Source organism: Peromyscus leucopus, chromosome 12, assembly GCF_004664715.2.
Source record: "Peromyscus leucopus breed LL Stock chromosome 12, UCI_PerLeu_2.1, whole genome shotgun sequence".
NCBI classification, from domain to species: Eukaryota; Metazoa; Chordata; class Mammalia; order Rodentia; family Cricetidae; genus Peromyscus; species Peromyscus leucopus.
The window spans coordinates 40,344,248-40,370,799 of NC_051073.1; the positions used below are offsets into that span (position 1 = coordinate 40,344,248).

The 26,552-nt window shown below is 40.9% G+C and overlaps 1 protein-coding gene across 1 annotated transcript; it reads left to right on the plus strand.

The window, feature by feature from the left end:
* On the plus strand, nt 1-26,552 carry LOC114691954 (transmembrane protein 45A-like). Its single transcript, XM_037209678.1, has 7 exons — nt 1-285; nt 407-555; nt 10,518-10,707; nt 11,711-11,899; nt 13,993-14,177; nt 20,466-20,611; nt 25,745-26,552. Exons 2-7 carry the CDS (start codon nt 514-516, stop codon nt 25,833-25,835), a joined length of 843 nt encoding a protein of 280 aa, XP_037065573.1. The 5' UTR covers nt 1-285; nt 407-513; the 3' UTR covers nt 25,836-26,552.

Genomic DNA, 26,552 nt, shown 5'->3' on the forward strand with positions numbered 1-26,552 from the left:
CTAATGGGTTGACCATTATTTTTCAATGTCTGATGATGCTAATTGCAGGTTGTCATGGGCCAGGTTTCTGTAGGTGTGGTAGAGCTAATGCTAACTGGCTATAAGCTCAGGAAAGAGCATGCTACTGGGAGACGCCAGTGTAGTCTCTGGGATGCTCCAAGGGTAACAGAATTTCCTCCAGTGGTAGGCAGTACCTGTCTCTTCACCAGCAACAAGGAGGTAGTCACTCAGCAGCACATTTTCAGTCCTCATGACTCATGAGGGATTTGAGCAAAGGGAAAACTGGTAAGTTTTCAATACAGTCTTGCATTTTCTCACCAGTCGCTCTTGGCATAAACACTTTGTATATGAGTACAACTGAATGTAATGTGTTAAATGTCAGCCTATTTTATTTTATTTTTTTAAGAAAAATTTCAGCATTAACTGAGGGGAAAAAAGGACCGATTTTAGCAGCCCTGTTCTTATCTGCACTGGCTCAACTTTAAATTGAGCACTACACTGAAACAAAGCAAGATGAATAATTCAGAAGATACAACTGGACAGAGACCCTTGAAGGTGAGTTTCGTATTGCAGGAGTAACTTTTGTGTGTGTGTGTGTGTTGCATTGTGTGAATCTGTCTCACTATGTAGCTCAGACTGGCTTCAAAGTCATGGTTCCTGGGGTGTGCTACAGTATGTCCAGTTTTGAAGTAACTTTTTACTTATTAATTTGGAAAGCACAAGAATGTTTGATTCATGTAGACTTAATGTGATTCTAGAGTGTATCGGGTATTTGAGACATTGTGCAAATAATTTACTCTCTTGGAACTTTAGTTTTCTTGTTTGTAATGGGGGTGTGGGTGTGACATCAGGTTTTCAGGGTGGTGAAGACTCTGGGAGATTTTGTTTGCAGAGATTCCAATGCTGTGCCAGTTGTGTGGTAACATGTGATAAAAGATGGCTGTCTGGAGTCGGTCAGCTTTTTTCCTGGTCCCTTTTCTAACACTGGAGAAACAGGCCGTCACATTTGATATTTGCAAGAGCAAATCACCACCAAGACAGCTTATCATGGATCGCCGCTTGGCTGAGACAAAGCTGAGAGCAGCCTAATGTTAATGACTCTGGGGAAATACCTTTCCTTTCATGTTAGATCCAGCATAGAAGGCAGAAAATAGGTATCTTCAGTGCTGTCTTTTATTTCACTTGAATTCTATGGCATTCTCCTCTCTGTATCATCAGGATTCTGACAGCTGTTGCTTACATAAGGTCTTGCCCCTGACTCTAAATTCTTAACTGCCTTTTTGTTCCATCTATTCATCTGTGTCTGCTACTTATAAACCGAAACATCTGTCAGGTGTCATTCTAAGGGCTTAGACTTCAGCAGTAAATAAATAGAAAAATAACTCTGGATTCCTGGGGAATTTGTTCTAGGAAGGGTGTGGAATAAGTCCAAGTAAGCAAATTATGTATCATATCCAGAGACATCCAAGTCTCAGCTTCCCACCTTGTCACTCATCTTTATGTCAGTATCTCACTATGTCTTTGTCACCAAACCCACCGGAACCAACTGCGATGTCCTTACAATGGAGTTTGCTTCTGCCTTCTGTTGATGTCAGGGACCATGACTACCTCCCTGTTGGTCTGGCAATAGAAAGATGTCACAAGCTTGGTCCTGAGGGGTTGCTCCCAGGCACACCTGTGCGCATCACCTTCAAACTGGAGACAGATTCTGCTAGGAGGATACCTTGGGGTGTTATCATGGGGGAGAAGGCAAGTTGGTGTTTGTTCCCCCCAAATACCTGGTATCTGAGCACTATTTTGTTCCAAGTAGTCAGTAAGAAAATAGACCTTGAAATTAAGGTAAATCAGAATGATTTCCGAGAAGAACAAGAGTGAGCACAATAACTGAGAAAGAAAAAAAAAAGTAGGAAATTCAAGACACACGGGAAGTTTCCCCAGCTGTGGCATGCCATTCAGGGTTATGATGTTCCTGGATGCAAGCAGGGTCAACCTGTTTATGGATGTGACTGTGGAACTGGGCACATTCTGAAGGATCAGCCTGAACTGATTCTGACCGATGGACTCATTTGATTCACACGGCTGGCTTTTGTTGGGGAGAGAGGGAAACTTCATTGAGCTACTTTGCACAGATGGGCACACAAAGCCTCCCTGTTCTTGCTGATGAGCATACCTGCTCCTTTGCCCTCTCCCTCTTGGCTCTTCACCATGTTCGTCTTATACAACAATGGCAAAGATTACAGAGGGTGAGGATTGCCATTTCTCTTTGTAGGTGTTTTAATGATAGTGGATACTAGGCAGAAAGAAATGAGGTAGCAATCTCCCTCCCTGTACCACTGAGACATATGAAGAGCCATATCCCAGCTCCACTGAGACAAATTTCATGGGTAGTGTCAATTTTACTCTTTACAAATAACATGGCAAGCCTTCAGTAACTCTTCCAAAAGTGAGAGTGGATACTTCTCGTATGAAGATCAGGCAGGAGGGAATCTCCCTCAGAGGCAAGATTCGTTCTGTGTTGAAGAAAAAAAACCTATTCACAGTTTAAAGAGGGACAGCCTAAAGTCGAAGGGTCGGTAGATTGTTGACATACCTGAGGATGAAATAAGATAATGGGAACCGTAACAGTCCTTTTAAAGTGGTAGGGGCCTTATACAGCCCCAGAACTCCATGGCCTGTCAGGGCAGGCAGGGAGTCAGAGCGTTAAACTCCAAGTGCAACGGTGGCAAATCTCCAAGCAGCGAGTAACTCATCTTCAAGCTCCGTTCATCACTGTCAGATTCCAAATAAGGCAGCGCTGGCCTTTAGGTGAGTTCCAGTGCTCCACAGGCCGCTCGTCCGTGATTGTGAGGCTAGGGAACCAGGGACAGGGGCTGAACCTGGCTGCAGGACGAGGGATAAGCTGATGACAACAAACGCCGTGAGCTGTTCCTTCCTGGCTCCAAACTAAACAGCCATTCGGTCCTGGACCCCAGAAAACCCCATTTGAAACCGTTCCCACCTCAAAGGGACAGAAGACACCGTGTGTTCTGGAGCATATAATGAGCGATCACGGCCCAGGTCATAAATTTAGGCTCTCCAGAATTCTATGTTCCAACTTGAAAGCGGTGTCATGAAGTTTTTATACTTTTACAGAACAGAGTCATAAATCAAGGCGAGTTTAAAGTACGTTGGTGGGTACATCCGAGAAGAGGTTCAGCCAGATGGCGGGAGCTTTTCTACAGGCCTAAGATGATACCGGATGACATTCTTAGCTTTTGGGTATGTGGGTCTGCTAAGTTAATAAGATTCTAAAAGGCTTTTATCTATTCATCACAAGATATTAGTTTCTGGGCAAATCATCACAGTGTGACTTGTTGTGACTCCTTGCCAGGATATTTGGAATTTAGTGGTCCATGTCTTGGACAACCCTGGAACATTAGGAGATGATGTTATTGTTACGGGAGGCAAGAGTCCCTTGCTTGCTCTTACATCATCACAAACCACAGAACATGAGGCAGTGTCCCCTGTGGTTGTTTTTTTGGTTATTTTTTTTTTCTGATGCTTTGTAAGGCTCAGTAAACAGAGACTTTACATACATATTAATGATAACATATCTAATGAAAAAGTCTTTGGAAAGATGAAAAGAAAAAAAAAAAACAATAAATTGTCCCCTCAAAAAAAATACCCAGAATTATTTCTGCTACTTTTATGTGTGTTTGAGTCACCTGAGACTCTTTGAAAGTTTTCATTTCTAACTCTCACAGGTGACATTGTCACAGCAAACAATATATATTGATGGACCCAAGACTAAAAAACCAACATGTGTCTTTAGGGTACAATCATTTTCTCCTCATAATCCATGTATAGATCTCAGTGAAGTGTTTGATACAGACACATCATCTGATAAATTTTCATTGCTCTTGCTGTGGCTGTTACTATTGATTTTTGAGGCATGTAGAATAGGAAAAGTGAAGAGAGAAATACAATGAGGGTTGAGAGATGGAGATAGAGAGTTAGGATCCCAGCCTTGCCTGTTCTGAGCTATTTGACCACAGCAAGGTATTTAGTCTGAAAACAGTCATGCCAAGTATAAAATTGGGGTGAGGGGGAATCATTCTCATAGAATTGAGAGCACATTATGTAACTGGTGGATACTGGCCCATTACATTTAAATTGTTTGTGTTATTCATTTTAGACATATTTATGGTTGACACTTGGCTTTATTATAATTTATCAATTGTAAGGTGTATTATAATCCCCATGGCATTAAGCTGTTTATTATTATCTTTAAATAAGGGCTAATGATTAGTATCATTAAATTAATTAGTGCATATAAAGCATCTTGGTAAAAACACTGAGAATCTGGTTGATATGAGATTATCTGGTTATCTACTCATATCTATTCTCACTTCCTTTACTTATCAGTATAAATGGTAGGACCAACCAAACTTACGAGGAAGGCATAAGAGAGTTGGTATCTGAGAGTTTAGAAAGAAAGGAAGGAAGGAAGAAAAAAGAAAAATAGATAGATAGATTAGATAGATAGATAGATAGATAGATAGATAGATAGATAGATAGATAGATAGATGGATGGATTGGTCCTAGGCCTCACCCATGGAGATTCTTATTTAATAAGTCTGGGGCAGGGATTAGATATCATGCATTTGTTTTTATGACCCTCTAGAAGTTTGTACACAGCTCCTCAAGTGTTTTTATCTACATGGCCAGGCTGAGAAGGACTACTCTAGATGGCAGCAAAGCCTTGACCACTGTTGACCACACAGCTTATCAAATCTTTCCCACTGGCGGCTCCAGCCTTTCTGGATTTTAATCTTCTGATTATGTATTCTTAGTATGAGAATTGCAGCTACTGTCCTTATCCTGCCCTTCCCTTGGCACACTGGAGTGAATTCTTCCAGAGCCTATGTCAATGACACAGGGCAGAGGAGAGTCTGTTCAGTGTCTCTCAATCCTTTGCTTCCTAACCTGACCACACAGAAATCCTCCAGTTCCTTTGTCAGGCAGAGTAAGGCAGCCCCTGGAGAGCAATGTGGTTTTTTTAGACAGAAATAGCCTTGACTTTAGGCAGTGACTTCTGTATGGCCAAGAATATGTTTGTATGCCTTCTATCCTCAGCCTTCCAGGAGGCTATTATTAATATCATAGTTCACATTGTTTAGAATGAGGTGAGGCAGCTTAAATACGTGTTCTGGACCAAGTGTACAATAGTAAAGCTGTTATTGAAATCTGAATATCTGATTCCTAATCCTGGGCTCTTAAAAGTTCTCTAGGAGGGATTTAAACCTGTTGACTCCTGGGTCCACCCTGATTACTGAATTGGAATCTCTGATTGTTGCTCAGGTACTGGCAGGTTTCTTTTGAAGTGCAACATTTTTTATTAACTGTTTGCGAATTTCCTATACGCATGCAGTGTATATTGGTCATATACACCCCTACACTTCTACCTTTAATTCTTCCCAGATCAAGCCCTCAGTTCTTTATCACCCCCAGACTTTTGTTCTCTCTGTCTCTCTGTGTGTGTCTCTCTGTCTCTTTTCCCTCTCCTGCCCTCACCCCTTCCTTAAGTTACCTTCTGAGGCCAAGTGTAGCTTCCCTGTACTCATGGGTGTGGGACCCTCCACTGGAACATGATTGACACACCGAGGGCCACCCCCTTAGATGTACTCTTTGTGGGGCTGAGCACCTCAAAGGCACTTATTCTCTGCATGTTGACCAGTTATGAGTTTCTACATTAAACACTACCCAATGCACAAAGAAAATTCTCTGATCAAGTCAGGGAGCGGTATGGGCACATACCTATGGGCACAGTAGGAATAGAGAGGGTAGTTTCATATTGTGTCCATTCAGCAACATAATAGTAGGTTATTCACTTCTGGTGCCTCTGAACTACCATACCAGGGATTTTTAGCCAAAGTTATAGTTTCAGGCTGTTTTCCTCCCAGGGCATGAGCTATACGTGTGCTAGCCATTGGTTACTTCCACATTATTTGTGCCAATATTGCGCCATGGACTATCTTCCCACACTGGTTGTGATTCTAGCTCACAGCATCACAATCGGCTATTGTGGTTAATGTGTCTAATATTAAAGAAGAAAGGGAAATAAAGGAGAAGGAGGTTTAAGTGGAGAGAAAGAAGCGTGAGGATGGCAAGAGAGATGATAATTAAAGATGCTTGAAAAAGCCTTATGGAAACCTACTGTGTTTATAAGCGTCGTAAATATAGTTTGTATATTCATAGAAAAGAAGTTTAACTATGATAACCCTACACAGGGAATCATGCTTCTCCCAAAAGCCATAGCTTGTCAAATAAAAAGTCCAGTGCCACATGAGGCTACATACACAGCATGGTGACTGAGAGGGCAAAGCAAATATCATGACAGGCCCCTAATAACTCTGTTAAGATCTAGGCCTCAGTTCCTGCATGTACTAGACCTAGGCCAAACCCCTCTTCCCACGCGGGTAATAACCAAATAAGGACAAAGCCTAGGACTTGTCCAGGCCTGCCCCAAAATGGAAAAGCTGCAGACTTAACCAGCCCCTGACTAGGCCTAGCCAATTAGAATGTACTAATATGATTGCCACTTGCTTAAGCCAATCATATCTGAGATGACCTAACTGCCCCAGGAACTCCCCTTGGCTGTGCTTAAAAGGAGCCTGTGAGCTTCTTTCAGGGCCATTGCCATTTTGCCTTTGTGTGGAATGAATGGCTCTAGCATGCTGGAATCTTGCTGATTGCATATATGGATGGTGGTCTTTCATGGGACTTCTCCAGGACCTTAACCATGACAAATAACCCAGCCATTTAAAAGCAGAAGCCTCTCCCCCAACCTTTACATGATTGTACATAGGACAAATAAAATGAACATGTTTGACATGCAGTCAAAAGTCCTGGACTTCATACAGACTATTAATTTTCAAGTCCCTCTTCATTATTAATTATAATATTAAACAATAATCTAGAACATTCTTTTCAGGAAATATTTGCTCAGGATTGTGAAATCATTTTTACACATTTTTTAACTGATTCTTTGTGGATTTCACATCATGCATTCCATTACCACTTATCTCCCTGTTGCCTCAAATTCACCCTCCACTCTGGCAACCTCCCCTCAAAACAAAATGAAATTAAAAACAACAACAACAACAAAAAAAACCCAAAACCAAACAAAGACACAAAACAAAAACAAACAAACAAAAAAGAAGAGTCTTGTTGTAGAAGCTGTAGTGTGGCCCGTTGAGACACACAGTTTACTCATTGGTCTGTTCATCTTTACTTGCAAGTGTTCATTACCACAACTCATTGGTCTGGCTTGCGGCCTCTGGCTTCTGCTACACCCCCTATTATGGGCTCCAATGGGGCTCCTCTTGGATATCCTGCCGTTGTCCTGTGTCATGGAGATCCAGCTGTTTGGGATCTGTAGATTTGTCCCCTTCACGTGCTCTAACCATTAATAGATGAGGTGGGTGTTGGGGAGGGTCAACTCATAGCCCTAGTTCTGGGCCTGGGTGGTAGCTGGGTTGGTCAGCTCTCTAGCTTTCCCTCATTGTCACTACCTGGATGGGCTCTCCAGCACTGCCTCGGCTAGCTCATCCAAATGCAGCCTACAGCAAGGAGTGAGACCAGTCAGTTCTCCTGCTCTCAGGCCCTCAGATCCGGGTCCCCCTCATTCATATGGCCAGGGCCAGCTCTACTGTTTTGCCCAGGCAAGGTGCAGGGCCCTCTCTCTCTCTACTGCCACATGAAGCATATGGGAGGTGGGGGAGTGTCAGCCTGTTCTCATGCCCTCAGGGTTGGCTCACCTGCTAACCACAAGTTCAGTTCACTTATTCCCTGACCACAGGGCCAGCTCTAGTATGCTGCCCAGGTGAAGTGCATGCCTGTGGTGAGGGGTGGGGCCATCTTTACTGAGTGCAGGGGTGAGCTCTCCCCTGAGGGGTAGGGCCAGATCATCTGCTGCAATATCCATCTAGGGGCAGGACCAGCCAACCCAAGGCAAGTGAAGGGCAGGGCTGGCTCAACACAGCATGGTTCTAATAATCTCTGTGCTAACACTGGCCAGGGACATTACCACAGAGCCCAACTGCGGCAGGGCCACCGACCCAGACTTGAACTTCGGCAGTAGCCCTGGCCCAGACAACACCATGGCCCCGGGTGACAGCGCATGCCTCTCAGATCGGGATGTCCCGGGTGGCAGCATGCCCCCCACCCCCAGGCATCAACATAGCCACAGCTTGTGGCCCAGACTGGGGGCATCTATGCGCTGCTAAGGAAACAATCAGTTGAGTGAAGAAGAAACACACAGAAAAGGGAATCTTTGCCAGAATACATCTGGCTGAGGATTTATATACACAGCATATCAAAAAAAAATTAAAAAGAAACAACAAGGGACCAAAGAAATAAATTACCCTATTAAAAATGGGCTTGGGATCTACACAAATAGAAGAAATAAAAATGACTGAGAAATATCTCAAAAAAATGTTCATCATCCTCTGCAATTGGGGGACATACAAATTAAAACAACTATGGGATTTCTTCTCACTCAAGTCAGAATAGCTATGATCAACAAAATAACAGGCAACCGATGCTGGTGAAGTTGTAGGGAAAGGGAAACCCTCGTTCACTGTTGGTGGGAATGCATACTGGGTGCAGCCAGTCTAGAAGTCAGTGTGGAGTATCACAAACAAACAAACAAACAAACAAACAAACAAACCTAAAAGTAAATCTCACACATGACCTAGATTTACCACTCCTCGGTATGTGCCCAAAGGACAGCCCATTCCACAGATACTAGATCAGCAGTGTTCATAGCAGATCTTAGCTAGGAAATAGAAACAACCTAAGTGTCCTTTAATAGAATAAAGAAAATATGGTACATATTTGGTATACGTTGTGGAATAGTGTTCAGCTGTAAAGAAAAACGAAATAATGAAATTTGCAGAATAATGGGTGTACTTAGAAAATACTATATTGAGTAGGGTAACCAAACCCAGAAAGACAGACACTGAACGTTCTCATCTGCAGTTCCTAGTTCCAAATTTTCTGATGTGAGTATATAACATGGAGGAGTAACTACAGAAATCAGAAAAGTATAAAGGGATCATGGTGGGGGGGTGTTGAGAAGGGATAGGAAGATATAGGTGATATGAAGCAGTAAATGGAGAAACAACCTGAGGGCCCTAACTGGGGAGGAGAAGGCAGGTCTGTACAGATAAAGGAGAGAGAATAGACAAATAATACCTAGATAGTTTGATAAAGTCTCAAGGAATCTTAATATTTTATATTTCCTTAAAATAATACAATACATGTAATTATATTTGTATGCAATGAATGCACACACACACACACACACACACACACACACACACACACACAACAGTATCAATCATGAGAACAATATAAGCTATTGCTGTTGCCCTTGGATGCCTCTCAGAGGTTTAGGATACTCTTCTATTACTGAAGACATCAAACACTTAGGACAGGCTACTTGGATGATTCAAGCAGTAACTAACCTGAAAGTCTTCCTGCAGTCTAGTTTCCATTTTACCAGAAAGTACTTTGCAAATTGCCCAAGGAGGGGAATTAATTGATAGTCCTACCCAGCTGTGACACCTATGAATCTCAACAATGACCAGCATGGCAAGATGTCCAGAAAGGTGTAATAGTGGCACTCACATGTTAGTGGTAAGCAACAGCTATCTAAGTGGATTTTAAGGCCCATGCAACAGAACAGAAATTGTACCTGGTACTAAAAACATAGGAGCTTCCCAGGGCTAGTGAGATCAAGGATCTTACGAGGAGAAGCTACTACTGCCGATTTGCTAGACTAGCAAAATTCCTTAACTTTTTTTCTAAATCTTGTCCTTAGAACCATAGGTAAGTGTAAATGCCACCCCTCATCAAAGGAAGGTCTCTCTATGGCAAATGAAGACAGTTACAGAAAACCACAGCTGGATACAAATGTTAAGGTCAATGGATTGTGGTGTGCCCACCGCCAGTGTACACATCTGCAGCACATCTCCTGCAACTATGGCTTAGGAAATTTGGCAGAAGAGGGTGCAAAGAGGCAGAATAACATGGCCTTTGACTGCCTCTCTTTGAAAGGGCAGCATATACAAGACCTGAACAATTACAATATCAATAGGTATGCTAACAAAGTAGGGGCAAAATCTCATAGGCTCCCACCCTTAGAAGAAGAACTACAGAGAAATTCTCCATTGTTTTGAGATCTGGACAATTCATTTGAGTTCTCTAAAATGGTACCTCAATTTAAAATAGTAATCTTTCTTCATTCAGGCTTACGTTGCAAAGATTAGACATGGGAAACACTTGACAGGGTGCCTAATACATGGTGTTTAATGGCTGGAAATTTTCATTCTTATAGGCATTATTGTGATTATAGTGAGGACTACTGTGTATCCATGGCCACAAGAAGATAGTCTGCTGTATGGAGATGGGAAATGATTTGGACAGATTCAAGAACTGCAATGCCTATCTTCTATATATTCTTATCTCTGTAGATCCCAGGGGATTTCCAAGGTCATGCTCTCCCAGGAGCTTTCTTGATTTTTTTGAGTCTCTGGTGGAATTCTGTGAATATTCTGAAGTATGTCTGCAAAAAACAAAAACAGGCTTACCTTCATTCCAAACCATGGATATATCGAGCAGAAATTTTGGATGGAATTATACTAATTGGCATGGTTTTATTTGGTGAGTGTTTTTAACTTCAGACTTTAATAAAGATTAAATAGAAAATAAAATACTAACAATAATCTTGTTTGCAAAATACCCTTTCATATATATTGTAATTTTAATCTGATTATGCTTTATTAGGAAGGCAATTGTTGATGTTTACTCAAAAGCCTTTCCTAGAATTTAATTCACCCATATTGGTGACTTCCTTTATAAAATTAGTTGGAATGAGTGAAAGAATCTCATATCAATTGTACTGATCCCTGAAACAACCCCACTCTATTGAAAGTCCCTCTGATTGTAGGAAAGCTTCATTGACACATCAGTGCCGAGAGTTTGGAATAGGAACCAGAGCTCAGAAGCTTCATGCAGTCCTTCCCTTTTATACTTGGAGAAGTCATTTAGACTAGACAGTTTGGAAGGCTTTTCCATTGCCTTTGAGAATTCTCTAAAAACACTCTTTTTTGAGTTCTGCAGCTTCTCCACTATAAAAGGCAAAATGTCCTATTTTACCATTAGGATGTTTCATCATTTATTAACAATAACAGGTCTTTGCTATGGCCTTCAAATAATAGACTGGTCTTTTTCCAGTCACTTTTTCTCTGTCACTTTCTATAGAGCAACAGATAAAGCAGAGTCCCTAACAATATCAAACAGTTTATGAAACTGACTGGTCTGCACATTGTGTCCATCAGGCCTGACCAGTTATCTCTAATTATGGAAAGCTGAAACTCTAGGAGTATTTTGTTGAAGAGAAGAGGAATGACTTTATGTTAATGATGTAAGATCTAGAAATCCAAGCATCGGCTGCTCTCAGGTGGATTTCTTAAATCAAAACAACCTAATCTTTTGAGATTTCACTAAATTGTAATGGGTACTTGAACCAAAATGGCTTAGTATTGAAGAACTGAAGAACTAGTTTCATAGGAGGACAATGAATTTGAGCATTCATTAGCACATGCTCCTGTATACTAGGAGCTTATGGAGAAGGTTACTTGTTCCGTGAAATGTTCTCTTACAGGTGCCATCAGCCTACAAATATATGCTGAGGTCTCAGAGAGCCGGGTGATGTGGATCCTACGTTTGCACCACACAGTTATATATAGCTTCTATGGGATTCTGGGTGTGACCAGAATCTTAAGCACTACCATTAAATGGCTCCCAGTCTCCTTAACCAAGCTGGCATTGTCAAATGCCTTCCTTGTACAAAGTAAGTATCAGTATTTTTTCCTGGGCCTTTCTCAACTGTTAGACATCCAGGTAGCTGTGTATAAGGTACCTTTGCTGTCATGGTATAGCCTTGATTGATCAGACCATTTCTATCCAGGCCATAATGAGACATTTGGGTGACAGAATGTCAAAGACTTTCCTTCCCTACTAATTTACTTAGGCCAGCAAAACTATTCAATGTATTTCATTCATGTTTCACCTTCTTTTTTGTTTGTTTGTTTTTCAAGACAGGGTTTCTCTGTGTAGCTTTGCGCCTTTTCCTGGAACTCACTTGGTAGTCCAGGCTGGCCTCGAACTCACAGAGATCTGCCTGGCTCTGCCTCCCGAGTGCTGGGATTAAAGGTGTGTGCCACCACCGCCCAGCCTCACCTTCTGTCTTAAAGACTCACCTATTAACATCAGAATATTTTCTATCATCTTCTGGCTCTTTAAAAATATTCATGGAGTAAAACTCTGCTAGTATATATTAAGTAACAACTCAAATATTCAGCCATATTTAAAAAATGAGGTTCTTGGGGCTACAGACATAGGTTAGTAGTTAGGAGCACTTGCTGTTCTTGCAGAGAACCAGAGTTTGATTCCCATGACCAAGCCAGGTAACTTGCAACTGCTTGTAACCCCTCTTCTAGACTCTACAGTTACATGCACTCACATGTGCACACCCACCCCCTGACACACATATATTTAATTAAAAATAAATCTTAAAGAATGAGGCACAAATTTTGAGAGATCAATGATTGTGGTGGTATTGTGTTCCCCAAAATATTGTACGCCCTAATAAAAGTATCTGGGGTCAGAGACAGAACAGCCACTAGATACAAAGGCTAGAAAATGGTGGCACTCACACCTTTAATCCTAGCACTTCAGAGGCAGAAATCACTCTTTATCTCTGTGAGTTCAAGGCCACATTGGAAATGGCCAGGCATGGTGACACATGCCTTTACTCCCAGAAAGCGAGCCTTTAATCCCAGGGAGTGGTGGTAGAAAACAAAAAGGTATATAAGGCGTGAGGACCAGAAACTAGAAGCATTTGGTTGGTAAGCTTTCAGGCTTTCAAGAAGCACAGTTCAGCTGAGAGTCATTTGGATATGACACAGAGCCTTCCAGTCTGAGGAAACGAGACCGGCTGAGAAGTTGGCCAGGTGAGGTTAGCTGTGGCTTGTTCTGTCTCTCTGACCATCCAGCATTTCACCCCAATAACTGGCCCCGGGTTTGATTTTATTAATAAGACTCTCTAAGATTCCTGCTACAAATGATACACTGCATATTGTGTCCATTTGGTTTCTCATCTTGTAGGGGGAAAGAAAACAAGTGTTTAATGATGTGTCTTCATTTATTACACACGTACGAAGCACATTAATTATGGAACCATGAAATCCCCAAATAATCAGAAGACAGCCACTTCCTATCTCTTCCTCTTGCTGTCCATGTTGTTGAAAGAACTTCTGTCTGTTACTCTTTGAGAATGAGAACCAGATAAAAGATGAGTCCCAACAACCAACGGCATAACCCTGTTGTTTCAAAGGGCTACTGCATTATACATTTCATGAATGTGTTTTCCTCTTTTAAGGAAAATGTTTCAATAAATTTGGAATCTATTCCTAGAATGAAACAATGCACATATTTACAGCTTCCTGGTGACTTCCAGATAATGTTGCCGTGTCCATGGTTATGATGTATGTCTGTGTTTATATATCCCAGTGGACTAATGTCATGATATGAGGCTTTAACTCGTTCATATTTCGTTGTATATTTCATAGTTCCCCAGCCCCTTTAGGCTTCTTATTTATCATTCTGCATAGAGAATTGTCTGACTTAGAGTTACTTGAAGGTGCTGTGATGTGTTAAACGCAAAACTAAATGTTGGGGGAGGGGAAAGGAAGGTTATCACTCCAGCATTCAATTTTGAAGAAGCAGTGATGACAATATGCTCACTATGGACATCAGCTGGGACTTGTTCCTCTGGGCAATTGTGTTTGTCCAGAGAGGTCATGGACAGAGAACCAGAGAGAGAGGCTGTGAACAGCTTTTTGTTCCACTGAAAATGACCAACTGCTTTCCTCCCTTCCTCAGCTTTCATCATGTACAACCACACTCATGGCCGAGTCACAGTGGATGTTTTTTTGCACAAGATACTGGCTCTTGCCACCTTCTTATCAGGCCTGGTTTCCTTCATGGAGGTCCTCACAAAGAATAATATAACCCTGGAGCTGCTGCGGTCAAGTCTCATTATGCTCCAAGGGACTTGGTTATGGCAGGTAAGTTGGGACTACGAGATGACGGCCATGTGCCTGCATCGGTAACTTCTCTCATTTTGATGGAACATATTGCTCTATAGTTCAAGACCTTCTCTTTCATGTGTTTTCTGCAATACTAATGTGGACCTCTGGGAAATTATGTTTTTTTAATGCTTAGTTGCTGAGAAGGCAGATAGTACCCATACCTGAGTAGCCATCATATAGTAACTCTGAGATGACGTCTTTAATCAAAAGCCATTTGTGATAGACATTTTGCTGCCCAATGACCAGCAAGTCTGAGCAATTAGAGAAAGGCAAGAAATGGGGGAAAACAATCTTTGCTGTGAGGCAACTATGTGGTTGATGTAGGAGGGGCTATCTCACTAAAAGCCATGCCATTCCTGAGCAGGTGGTCCTGGGTGCTGTATGAAAGCAGGCTGAGCAAGCCAGGAGGAGCAAGCCAGTAAGCAGTATTCCTTCATGAGCTCTGCATCAGTTTCTGCCTCCATGTTCCTGCCTTGTTGGAGTTCCTACCCTAACATCCCTCAGTGATAGATTGTGCTGTGGAAGTGTAAGCAAAAATAAACCCTGTACTCCCTGAGTTGCTTTTGGTCATGGTGTTTTGATCACAGCAGTAGAAACCCTAGCTAAGACAGTGTTTGCACATGGGGCTCAGCCACATTTGCTGAAAATTTTTTTGTTTTGAAACTATCACCAAATTTCAGGTCATAGAGCTGACAGTCTGTTTTCTTGTGTTTTGTGGTTGTAGAGAGAACATTTGGATTTTTAGATAATTTTGCGTGTAGTAGGAGTTAAGTGTCTCTTGTGGTTTTGATAGTAGATGTTCACAACCGGCTCATGTTTTCAAAGCTTAGTCCCAGCTGGTGACTTAATTTGTGCCATTCTATCTTGGAACTATGTAGTTTTGCTTTTGACTTTTAAGTCGCTGTCCACTAATTGTCTGCTTTGAGGTCCACAAAAGACTTTGAATTTGAACTTTCAAACAATATTGATGCTATTAAATATTTGGAGATGCTTAGAGATAGTATAAATGCATTTTCTACCATGAGATAGATGGTCATGAGCCTTCGGGTGCCTATGTAGTAAATGGTCATCCATGAAAACATACAAAAAAAGTAACACTACTTGAACTCAACAGATTATATTTGGGACTATATATATGTATATACAAATTCATATATGCATGCAGTAAAAATCAAGGGAAAAAAACCATGAATTTGAAGGAGAATGGGAAGAACTATACAGCAGACTCTGTTAACCATTAAGTCATCTTTCCAGTCCCCTTTAATTTTGGGGGGCTTCTTGGGGTTTATCACAGAGCCTAAACTGTGGTAGGCAAACAATATACTATGGAGCAACATCCTCTGACATGAGTATCCTCAGTTAAATTTACTCTTAAGTCTTTTAGGGTGTTCAATGCCATTGTAATAGAATTTACTCATTTAATTTCATCTAAGGATTATTTGTCATTTGTATATAAAGATTATAAATGACTTTTTGTGTTGATTTTGTATTTGTGGATATGCTAAATTAATTTATTGCCTTTTAAGGAAAGAATCCTCAGTGTTTGCTATATGTAAGATCAGAATATTTACAAATATAGAGGGTTTTATTATTATTTTCTAACATTTGGGTTTTTAAATTTTTTCTTGCTTAATTATGCTATCTAGGCTTTGTAGTACAATGTTGAAAAGAGACAGTGAAAAAGTAACTTTATTTCTTGTTCTTGAGTCAAGGAGGACAGCATTCATACTTTCAATATAAGATATGATGTTATCTATGGGGTCTTATTCATTTAAAAATATTTTTGACATATTTTTTTCTTTTATTGAAAATATGCTTTTTTTTTCCAAAATAACATTTTCATTGATCATTAGGGAATTTCACATCATGCACCTTGATCACATCTACTTCCCAGTCCTCCCAGGTCTGCCTTCCTACCCTTGTGACCTCCCACCCAAACAGAGGAAGAAGAGGGAAAAAAGAAAAACTACTTACCTGACAGGGGAGACACCATGATCGGAAACAGGCTTTTTTCCCCCCTCACATAATCTATCCTGTTTATAGTTCCCCTCCCTCTGTTTCTCCCCTTTCCTCTCCACCTCCCCTCCCATCCAGAGCCACCCCTTTCTGCCTCTCATTAGAAAACAAACAAGCTTCTTAGGGATAATAATAAAATAAAATAGGTTAAAATAAAACCAAATTTACATCTATGTTCATTTGTGAAATTGGTCTGTGATTCTCTTTCTTTGTTGGGTCTTTATGTTGTTTTGTTATCAGGGTAACTGTGACCTCATTAAGTGAATTGGACAATATTTTTTCTCTTTCCATTTTGTTGAATAGTTTGAGGAATATTGGCATTAATTCTTCTTTGAAAGTCTGGTAAAATTCTGTACTAAAACCATATGGCCCTGGGCTTTTGTTTGATTGGGTGAATTTTAATTAGTGCTTCTATTTCACTAGTTGCTATAAGTTTGTTTAAATTGCTTCTATGATCATGATTTAACTTTGGTAAGTGGTATGTATTGAGACTACCTATTTTATTTAGATTTTCAAATTTGGCAGAGTATGGGTTTTGAAAGTATGTCCTTGTGAATTCCTTAATGTCTGTTTTTATGGCCTCCTTTTCATCTCTATTTTTGTTATCTTGGATCATCTCTCTCTGCCTTTTAGTTAGTTTAGATAAGAGTTTGTCAATCTTATTGATTTTTCCAAAGAACCAGCTCTTTGTATCATTGATTCTTTGTATTGTTCTTATTATTGTTGTTTCTATTTTATTTATCTCAGGCCCCAGTTTATTTCTTGCTGTCTACTCCTTTTGGTTGTGATTTCTTCTTTGAGTTCTAAAGCTTTCAGGTGTGCTATTAAGTCGATAGTATGAGATCTCTCCATTTTTTAATGTAGGCATTTAGTGCTTTGAACTTGCCTCTTAGAACCTCCTTCATTGTATCCTGTAAGTTAGGGTATGTTGTATATTCATTTTCATTCTAGTCTAGAAAATCTTTCTTTTTTGACCATTTTTCATTCAGCAGTGAGTTGTAAATGAGTTTGTAAGCTTTCTGTTGTTAGTATATAACTTTAATTCATGGTGGTCTGATAAGATTCAGGGTCTTATTACAATTTTCTTGTATCTATTGAGACTTGCTTTGTGTCTAAGTATGTGAGCAATTTTGTAGAAAGTTCTATGAGGTACAGGGAAGAAGGTACATTCTTTTGTGTTTGGGTGCAATGTTCTATAAATATCTGTTAGGCCCATTTGGTTTATAGCATCTGTTAGCTCCAGAATTTCTCTGTTTAGCTTTTGTCTGGATGTCCTGTCTCTCACTATCAGTGTGTGAGGGTCAATATATGATTTAAGCTGTAGTAGTGTTTCTTTTATGAACTTGGGTGCCCTCATGTTTGGTGCATAGATGTTACACATGCAAAAATTCTTGTGGTGGATTTTTCCTTTGTTGAGTATGTAGTGTCCATATTTCTTTTGATTAGTTTTGGTTTGAAGTCTACTTAAACAAATTAAAATCACTATACCAACTTGCTTCTTAGGTTCATTTGCTTGAAGTATCTTTTCCATTATTTTACTCTAAAGTAATATCTGACTTTGATGCTAAGGTGTGTTTCTTAGATGCATCAGAAGGATAGATCCTGTTTTTCCATCTATTCTGTTAATCTGTGTCTTTTTATTGGAGAATTGAGACTCTTGATGTTGGGAGATATCAATGAACAGTTTTGTTGATTCCTATTATTTTGTTGTTGTTGTTGTGGTGGTGGTGGTGGTTATAGTGTGTGTGTGTGTGTGTGTGTGTGTGTGTGTGTGTGTGTTTCCTTTCTTTCTTTTGATTTGCTGGTCTGGGATTATTCATTCCTTGTGTTTTCTTGGGTGTGGTAACCTTTTTAGTTCTGAGTTTTCCTTCTAGCATCTTCTGTAGGGCTGGTTTTATAGATAGTTATTGCTTAAATTAATTTTTTATGGAATGTCTTATTTTCTCCATCTGTTGAAATTGAAGTTTTGCTGGTTATAGTAGTCTCAGATGGCAATTGTTGTCTAGTATAGTCTGTAGAACATCTTTTTAGGCCCCTTTGGCTTTAAGAGTTTCCACTTAGAAGCCAGGTATTAGTCTAATAGGTCTGTTTCTATATGTGACCTTGTCATTTTCCGTTGGAGCTTTTAATATTATTTCTTTGTTCTGTATGTTTAGTGTTTTGGTTACTATGTGCCAAGGGGAATTTATTTTCTGGTCCAGTATGTTTGATGGTTTGTATGTGTCTTGTACTTTGATAGGTATCTCCCTCTTTAGGTTTTGGAACTTTCTTCTATAGTTTTGATGAAAGTATTTCCTGTGCCATTGACCTGGGTTTCTTCTCCTTCCTCTATTCCTATTACTCTTAGATTTGGTCTTTTCATATCATCCTAGATTTCCTGGGTGCTTTTGTGCCAAGACTTGTTAGATTTAACATTTTCTTTTACCTCAGTGTTGTGGTCTTGTTGGCTACAGAGTCCTCATGACTTATTATTACATGCCATCTCTTCATATGTCATGAATAGAGGTTTGATTATATAGTCCAAACAAGCATAAAGTTAACTGATGCCTTTTACATGCTCAAGCATAAAACAAAAATCATGGTAGTAAGTGTTTCTCTGTACCACCAGCTCCCAAATAGTGACACAGAGACTTATTAATTATGAAAGCTTGGCCTTAGCTTAGACTTGTCCCACTAGCTCTTATAGCTTAAATTAACCCATTTATTTTAATCTGTGTTCTATCACATGGCTTGTTACCTCATCTCTCCACACTGCTCAAGTTGCTTTCTCCATGTCTGGCTGCTGACCCACCTTTCCTCTTCCCTGAGTCCTCTCTGTCCCCAGAAGTCTCACTTAACTTCTTCCTGCCTAACTATTGGCTATTCAGCTCTTTATTAAACCAACCATAGTGACACATCTTCACACAGTGTAAAGGAATATTCCACAACAATCATCTTTAGCTGACTTGTGCACACTACACTTTCCACACTTGTATTGATGCTGACATATATGTTACCTTTAGAAGTTTATGTGTTTTCAGAAAAATAACTAGATACCAGTGAAGACAAGTAGCCCAGATGGTCCAGCCTCTCATAATGCCTCTGTTGCAGTTTCCTCAAAATTCTGCATCTAAAACAACTTCAAAGCTGCTAGTTGAGATGGTCCAGTCTCATAAACTATCCAGCCAAGATTTCAGATAAACTCTACACACAGAGACTAAAGAAAATATAATACAGATGTCTCTCCCAGGACTTGACCTCTATCCCAATCTCAGGGTGCTCTAAAGATGCCATCGCCCCCAAACAATAAGAAGCAGTCCAGAAAAGATGACATTCACATTCTCAAGAAGTGGAGTGGATGGGTTTTGGTCATTCTGAGAATTATGGCTGTTAGTCATCATTTAGGAGGGCTGGTTACAAGTTGTTATTGGTCATGGTCAGGAAAAAAGCTAAACAAAGGAGATTAGACTCAGGGATCTCTTTTTGAAGGGAAAAGGGGAGGGTGGGCTGGGCAGGGGTTGGGAGAGGGGTCAGGGTTCACAGGAGGGAAGAAATCGGGGTGATTCACCGGGATCTGCTTAGTCCTCTGGGAATGGGTGCAGAGAGTGAGGAGAGGCCAAAACAGTCAGTCTCCTTGAAAGCTGGTGGGATTGGATTTGGAGGAAAAGAGGAAGAGTTAAGATCTGAAGCTTGCCCACCGGCTTCACTGGCTGATTTGCTTTTCTGTCAAGCTAGGCAGGCAGTTAGTTTCCCAGGGAGTGTCGGCTGGAGTCGGGGGTTGCAATAACAAAATGAGTGAGGAGGAATGTCGGAGGAGAAGATTTGTGTGATCTGCTGGAGATGGGGACACATAGGAACTGGGAATGAGACTGGCAGATTAGAGATGGAGAGAAGGGAGAGCTAGAGATCTACAGTTACCTGCTTCCCTGGTCAGAGTCCATTTTACAATGTTGTGTAATCTAACTTTGAAATAATATAATAAAAAAGGAATCCATATATGTGAAATTTCTGAACATCTTCACATAACAAGGGATACTTACTATTCATATTTTGAAAATTGATCATTAAATTTCCTTAAAATCTGTTTTGAAATGATGACTTGGTAGGTACTATCTCTGTTACTAAATCAGAGAACATGGCGTTTATCTGTGACATCTCAGATAATAGAATTTATCTTAATCACCAAACATTTTAAAATGTGCCATTGTTAGCAATATGTTCCTATATTTTAATTTTAGTGTTTTTATTTTGTTGTGTTTGAACTTACAGATGGGTTTTGTTCTCTATAACCCGACTGGAGGTGTTGCCTGGGATCTGACAGATCATCACAACACTATGCTTCTTACCATATACTTTTGTTTCCATTGTGTGTTTGCCTATATCATCATTGGAGTGAATTATGCTGTTGTCACTTGGTGAGTTACTGATTTTTTGTTCATGGCTATCCCATTCCTTGGTATATGGTCATCAAGTCCCAGTACTATTGAAAGGAAACACTTGAAAGGGGCCATCTTACTGCCACATCTCAGTGGGTTTCCTAATCCAAACCACCAGGCACGGAGACTCCATCCTGTGGTCTGAGTACAGTTCTGGCTGCAATGTTCTGTATCTCTGGCCATATTTCTGTCTAGAGTTTTCCACTTCATAGTCGCTGGTGCTTGAGCACTTTAAATATGGCAAGTGCCACATGAACTTCAGTGACTGTAAATATCTAATAAGATCGAATCTCTTATTTACTATGTTTAGGAACTACACGTTTACTATCCAGTCTCTCCCCATCTTTAACATGTTTCATGCTAGACTTTCCAAAGGGCACTTCCTGCTACCTGGCGTATTCACATTAAGTGGCTATCTCTCCTTTTAAGGATCCTGTGGTTCCTCTAACCTAGTCACCCACCAGATGTTTTAACAACAGTGGGGCTGACTGTGAGTTCATTTGTCTTAGTTCTCCCTGCTGTCTTGAACTGTTGTAAGGGCACCCTGCCAAACATGGAGCAGTTAGTCCATCATTGCCTGTTTACTACTAAAAGAGCTATGTTCCAGATAAAATTCAATATCTCATACAGCCTTCATTTATTTTGAAAAAGTTTTATTTGCTGTTTAGTTTGGCTCTTTTATTGATATTATAAAGGTAATATTAAGATTCAGTGCTACCTTTATATGATTAAATGGCTGGCTAACTCAGGCCTGAAATTCAGGGTAAGGGAGTTGTAAAAATCTAGTAGTCAGGGTTTCATCATGTGTTTGTGTCTCATGCACATGTGATAAAGTATCAAACATTGGGGCTGGAGAGATGGCTCAGCGGTTAAGAGCACTGGCTGTTCTTCCAAAGGTCCTGAGTTCAACTCTCAGCAACTACATGGTGGCTTACAACCATCTGTAATGAGATCTGGTGCCCTCTTCTGGCCTGCAGGCATACTTGCAGGCAGAACACCGTATACATAAATAAATAAATCTTAAAAAAATATATCAAACATTATGTGATTGGCATAGCATAATGATTGTCATGCAGCCTAAATAGGATATGGAATGAGCACCCCCAGAATCCCTAAAAGATGAGGCTGTCTGCCAGCTCCCTAAAGTGATGGATCCAAGATAGCCTCATCCTGTCTCACACCTGCAGTCTTAATTACAATGGCTTACATCTGGGAGCTATCTGCTCAGAAATCTTGTCATGTGGTCAATATATTTTACATTTAACACCATCTGTTACAAAGAACTATTTCGCAAAATCTCCTCTGTGCACTGGAAATAACAAGCAATTAAAGTCAGGTTTTCCAAGTGATAATTCATATGAGTCATTTTGATAAGCAAAGTAGAGATTCTCCAAATACCAGACATATGACAGCTAACAAGGCCGGCTCTTGTCTTTCTCTTATATGTGAAGGGAAGACAAGGGATCAAAAGAATGTATCTACTCTGATTCTCGCTCCTAAAATTTTCCCCGTTCTAGTGAATAGTGGTTATTTTCCGTTCTTATTTGGTGGCTTTTTCTCAGTCCCCAGGAGGCCATTTCTGCATCTCTAAACCTTAGAGCTGCTAGTGGCAAATAGAACTTGGTAAAGACGCCTGAATGTGACGGAGTTTGGTGGCTTGTGATAAGCGCATGCGTAAACCAGAGAAAAGGAAGACGAAGTCACTCTGGGCTGTGTAAATAATTAACCCATAGGCTAGAGAAATGGTTCAGTGGTAAAGAGCTCTTACTGTTCTTCCAGAGGACTCCATTTTAGTTCCCAGCACCTAGTGCTTCTGGGTCCCAACCTCCCATGACTCCTGTTCTAGGATAGCTATGCCTTCTTCTAGCCTTCAGGGTAGCCTCGTATATGTGGTATACACACACAAACATAAATTTAAAAATTAAGTAATTAATTTGCTATAAGCAACTACACGCACTTTAATTCGCTACAAGAAATTTCAGTAAGGAAGCTAGTCCATCAACTAACCAGCCCTTTACGTTTCATAGGTGTTGGAGTTGTGCAAGGAGGAAATACTATGTGGTTTCGAAAAGTGACAAAAGGGACTTCTCAGGCTTGCACCTGTAAGGAGGACAGTGGGGGCAATATTAATAGTCAATAATCAAGGTAAATCATTTTAAGTGGCTGCCTTCAGCTCTTGAGTCAAAAGATGTTTCAGGGACTAATCGATCATTGTTTATTGGAGGAGTTAGAGTGAGTTGGCAGAGGCTGAAGAATTAGCTTCTACTTACAGATGAGCAGTGTGACCCTGCTGTCAAAGTGTCCAGAATGTTCCACGCCAGAATCAGTTCAGTCTGGCCGGAGTTAGGGAAGCAAACAGGATGAAGTCTCTGCTCTGTTGATGCTTTAGTGGGACCGAGAGCTCAAGAGAAAGCACGGACCATTGACAGGTGGGCAGAACTCCGTCAGAAGGAAGGCGGGAAGTAAAGCTCATTCATGTGTGGGTGGCCTGGTGAACTTCCTCTTAAAAGAATAGTCTGGAGGAGTTGCTTTATCAAATGTCTTCCCATAGTCTTGCCCATTTCTGGAAATCATATCTTATTCATGTGGTCAAAATCACAGTGTCCATATGAAAATCACACGCACACAAAGGTTTGCATATGCCTTAATACCTTTTCTCGTCAGAGACTCAGAAATCCTGCTGAGCTTGGGCTGCTAAGCAGCTTCCCTTCTTCCAGTGCCAAGAGTTGTCGTCACCACTTCCTTCTGAGTTTCTCTTGAAGTGAAAATAGTCACAGGGAAGAGAATAGTTCTCTACACTTCCTGAGTCACCATGGATAGGGCAACCACCCAATACTGAATGCTCCGTGCCCTACACAAAAACACACATTTCCTTTCTTTCTCTCTTTCTTTCTTCCTTTCTTTCTTTCTTTCTTTCTTTCTTTCTTTCTTTCTTTCTTTCTTTCTTTCTCTCTCTTTCTTCTTTCCTTCCTTCCTTCCTTCCTTCCTTCCTTCCTTCCTTCCTTCCTTCCTTTCTTTCTTTCTTTCTTTCTTTCTCTCTTTCTCCTCCTCCTCCCCCTCCTCTTCCCCCTCCTCCTCCTCCTCCTCCTTCTTTTTCTTCTTCTTCATGACATTGAGGGAATGTATTGTACAACTTTGTAAAGCTGGGCATCACCTAGAATGGCAGGCAAGCTGATTGAGGCATAGGACACTCTTCCTAACCCTGAGACCTGGATAATCTTTATAACCTTCATGAATTTTTCTTCCCTTTTTTTTGAGTAATCAGGAGGGCACACTCTTTGGTGTCTGCTGGGTCATATCTTTCCCTCTGTTACTTTTGTGTATCCTTTTCACAACAAAAACTGTGTGTAGGTTTGCCTCTACATTTTTTATTATTATTAAGAGATTTTTCTATTCATTTTACATACCAACCACAAATTCCCCTGTCCTCCCTCCTCCCACCCCAGCCCCTCCCAACCCAATCCCCATTCCCACCTCCTCCAAGGCAAGGTCTCCCATGGGGAGTCAGCAGAGCCTGGTACATTCAGTTGAGGCAGGTCTAAGCCCCTCCTCCCTGCACCAAGGCTGTGCAAAGTGTCTCAGCATAGGCACTGGGCTCTAAAAAGCCGACTCAGGCACTAGTGATGGTCCCATTCCCATTGCCTGGGGGCCCCCTAAACAGTTCAAGCTAAACAACTGTCTCGCTTATCCAGAGGGCCTAGTCCAGTACTATGAGGGCTCCTCAGCTATTGGTCCACAGTTCATGTGTTTCCACTAACAAAAACACATTTCTAAAGAGGCAGGAGAAATTAAAAGTCAATCCAGACTGCCTCTGCTTCTTCTCTAGTATGCCATAGGATGGCAAGGGTAAGGGAAATATGTCCCCCCCCATTCCCACCCCTTGACACCTACAAGTGGGAGAGCAGACCTGGAGGCATGAGAACAGAAGAGCTGGTCCTGCCCCTCACCAAGTGCAGCATCCGGAGAGTGAGCCCTGCACCTTGCCTGAGCAAAACAGTAGAGCTGGCCCTAGTGGTGTGGGTGCAGATGAGCTAGACCAGAGGATGTAAGAGCAGGAGCACTGGCCCCACTCCTTGCTGTCTGCTGCATTGGGAGAGCCAGCCAGAGTAGTGCTGGAGAGCTCCCCCAGGTGGCGACGATGAGGGAAAGCTGGCAGGCTGACTAATCCAGCTACCACCCAAGCCCAGAACCAAGACTATGAGGTAGTCCACCCCGACACCCACCTCATCTATGAACTGCTGGAGCATGTGAGGGGGCTGGACCTGCAGTTCCAAAGCTGTAGGATCTCCGTGACACAAGAGACTATCCAAGAGAATGCCCAGTTAAGGGCCCGGTATTGAGAGTGTAGCAGAAGCCAGAGACCTCGAACCAAACCAATGACTCATTGCAATGACCACTTATAAGTAAAAATGTGTGGATGAAAGGGTAAAGTGTGTGACTCACTGTGTCACACTATAGCTCCCATGCTGAGATTTGTTTTCTTTTTTTCCTTTCTTTCTTCCTTTTTCTTTCTTTTTTTCTTCTTTGTTTTGTTTTTTAATTTGATTGGGATGGGGAGGTTACAAGGGCAGAGGGCAGAAGTGAGGGGACAGGAGATGAGTGGGATCGGGATGCATGGTGTGAAATCCACAAAGAATCAATACAAAGTAAAAAAAAAAAAAAAAAAAAAAAAAAAGTCAACCCAGAATTGCCATAGGGCTCAACTTGGGCTGGCACTCCTAGGAAGATCTCACTTCATGTGTTTCCTTTACAAGAAATGAAATCACTTTGCAACCTCTGGGTTTTGATGCCAAATCTCCACTGGTCTCAGTCTCATCCCACCTAACCACAGCGCACAGATTCGCTTATTTGTTTTAGAAACAATCAAAATGTTCTGATGCCTAGTTAAACAATCACGTAATCCATTGAAAAGCCACATTTATCTGTTTTCTTATACTGTGCTTTAATCTACATACATTTCCAGGAATCTCTGACACCAAGTAAATACAGTGTGCTTTTCTGACTCGCCTCCTCTAGGTACAGAGATACTCTGGAGTGTTCGCTGTATATTGCTCTCAGTTTTTATTCTAGGTTTCATGTAACCAAGATTATTCTCCTATCCTCCCCATCCAGGTTGGTGAAGTGGAGACTTAGGAAGTTCTGCTTCACACAAGTTCCACTCCTGAAAAATGTCGGGCAAGAGGAAGAATCAGAAGAGATGTGAACTTGATGGGCAGCCATTCATTCTTACATAAACCTTTCTTTATTGTAATGAACCCTACTTTCCTCTTGCTTTTGACCTGCATTAAGTATGCACGATCTGTACTGTTTATAGTTCCAATTTTGTTAAAAGTACTTAAATGTAGTTATTTCATTTTTATCTGAAAGTACTTTGGATGACAAGATTATTTCACACACATGGTATCATATAGTCAGAATCATATGTAAAAATACTTGTTTTAATTTTCCACATGGATAGTCTCCAGGCTCCTGGTCTTGCTGTACCTTGCAGTTCATTAAAAATGGGGCAACAAAAGAAATTAATATAGAAACCTCATGTCTTTGTTTTCACCTTTGGACTATACCACATTCTCATGTGGTGCAGAAATAGCTGAGTAATTCAGAAATACCTTTCTGTGAGACATCTCCCATGGAAAAACAGACACAAACCAGGATGATAGTATATATCTTTAATCCCAGTGCTCATACTGTGAGATTGGGAGCATAGGTAGGAGAATTTCCAGAAGCTCTCAGACTGGCTAATCCTGTGTACACCACAGTGACCATCAAAGAGACCTTATCTCCAGGTAGAAGATGAAGACCAATCCAGAGGTTGTCTTTAGACATCTACATACGTGCCATGGTACCCACATTCACTCACTTCATATATACAGACACACATATATACAGACACGTAACACACACACACACACACACACAC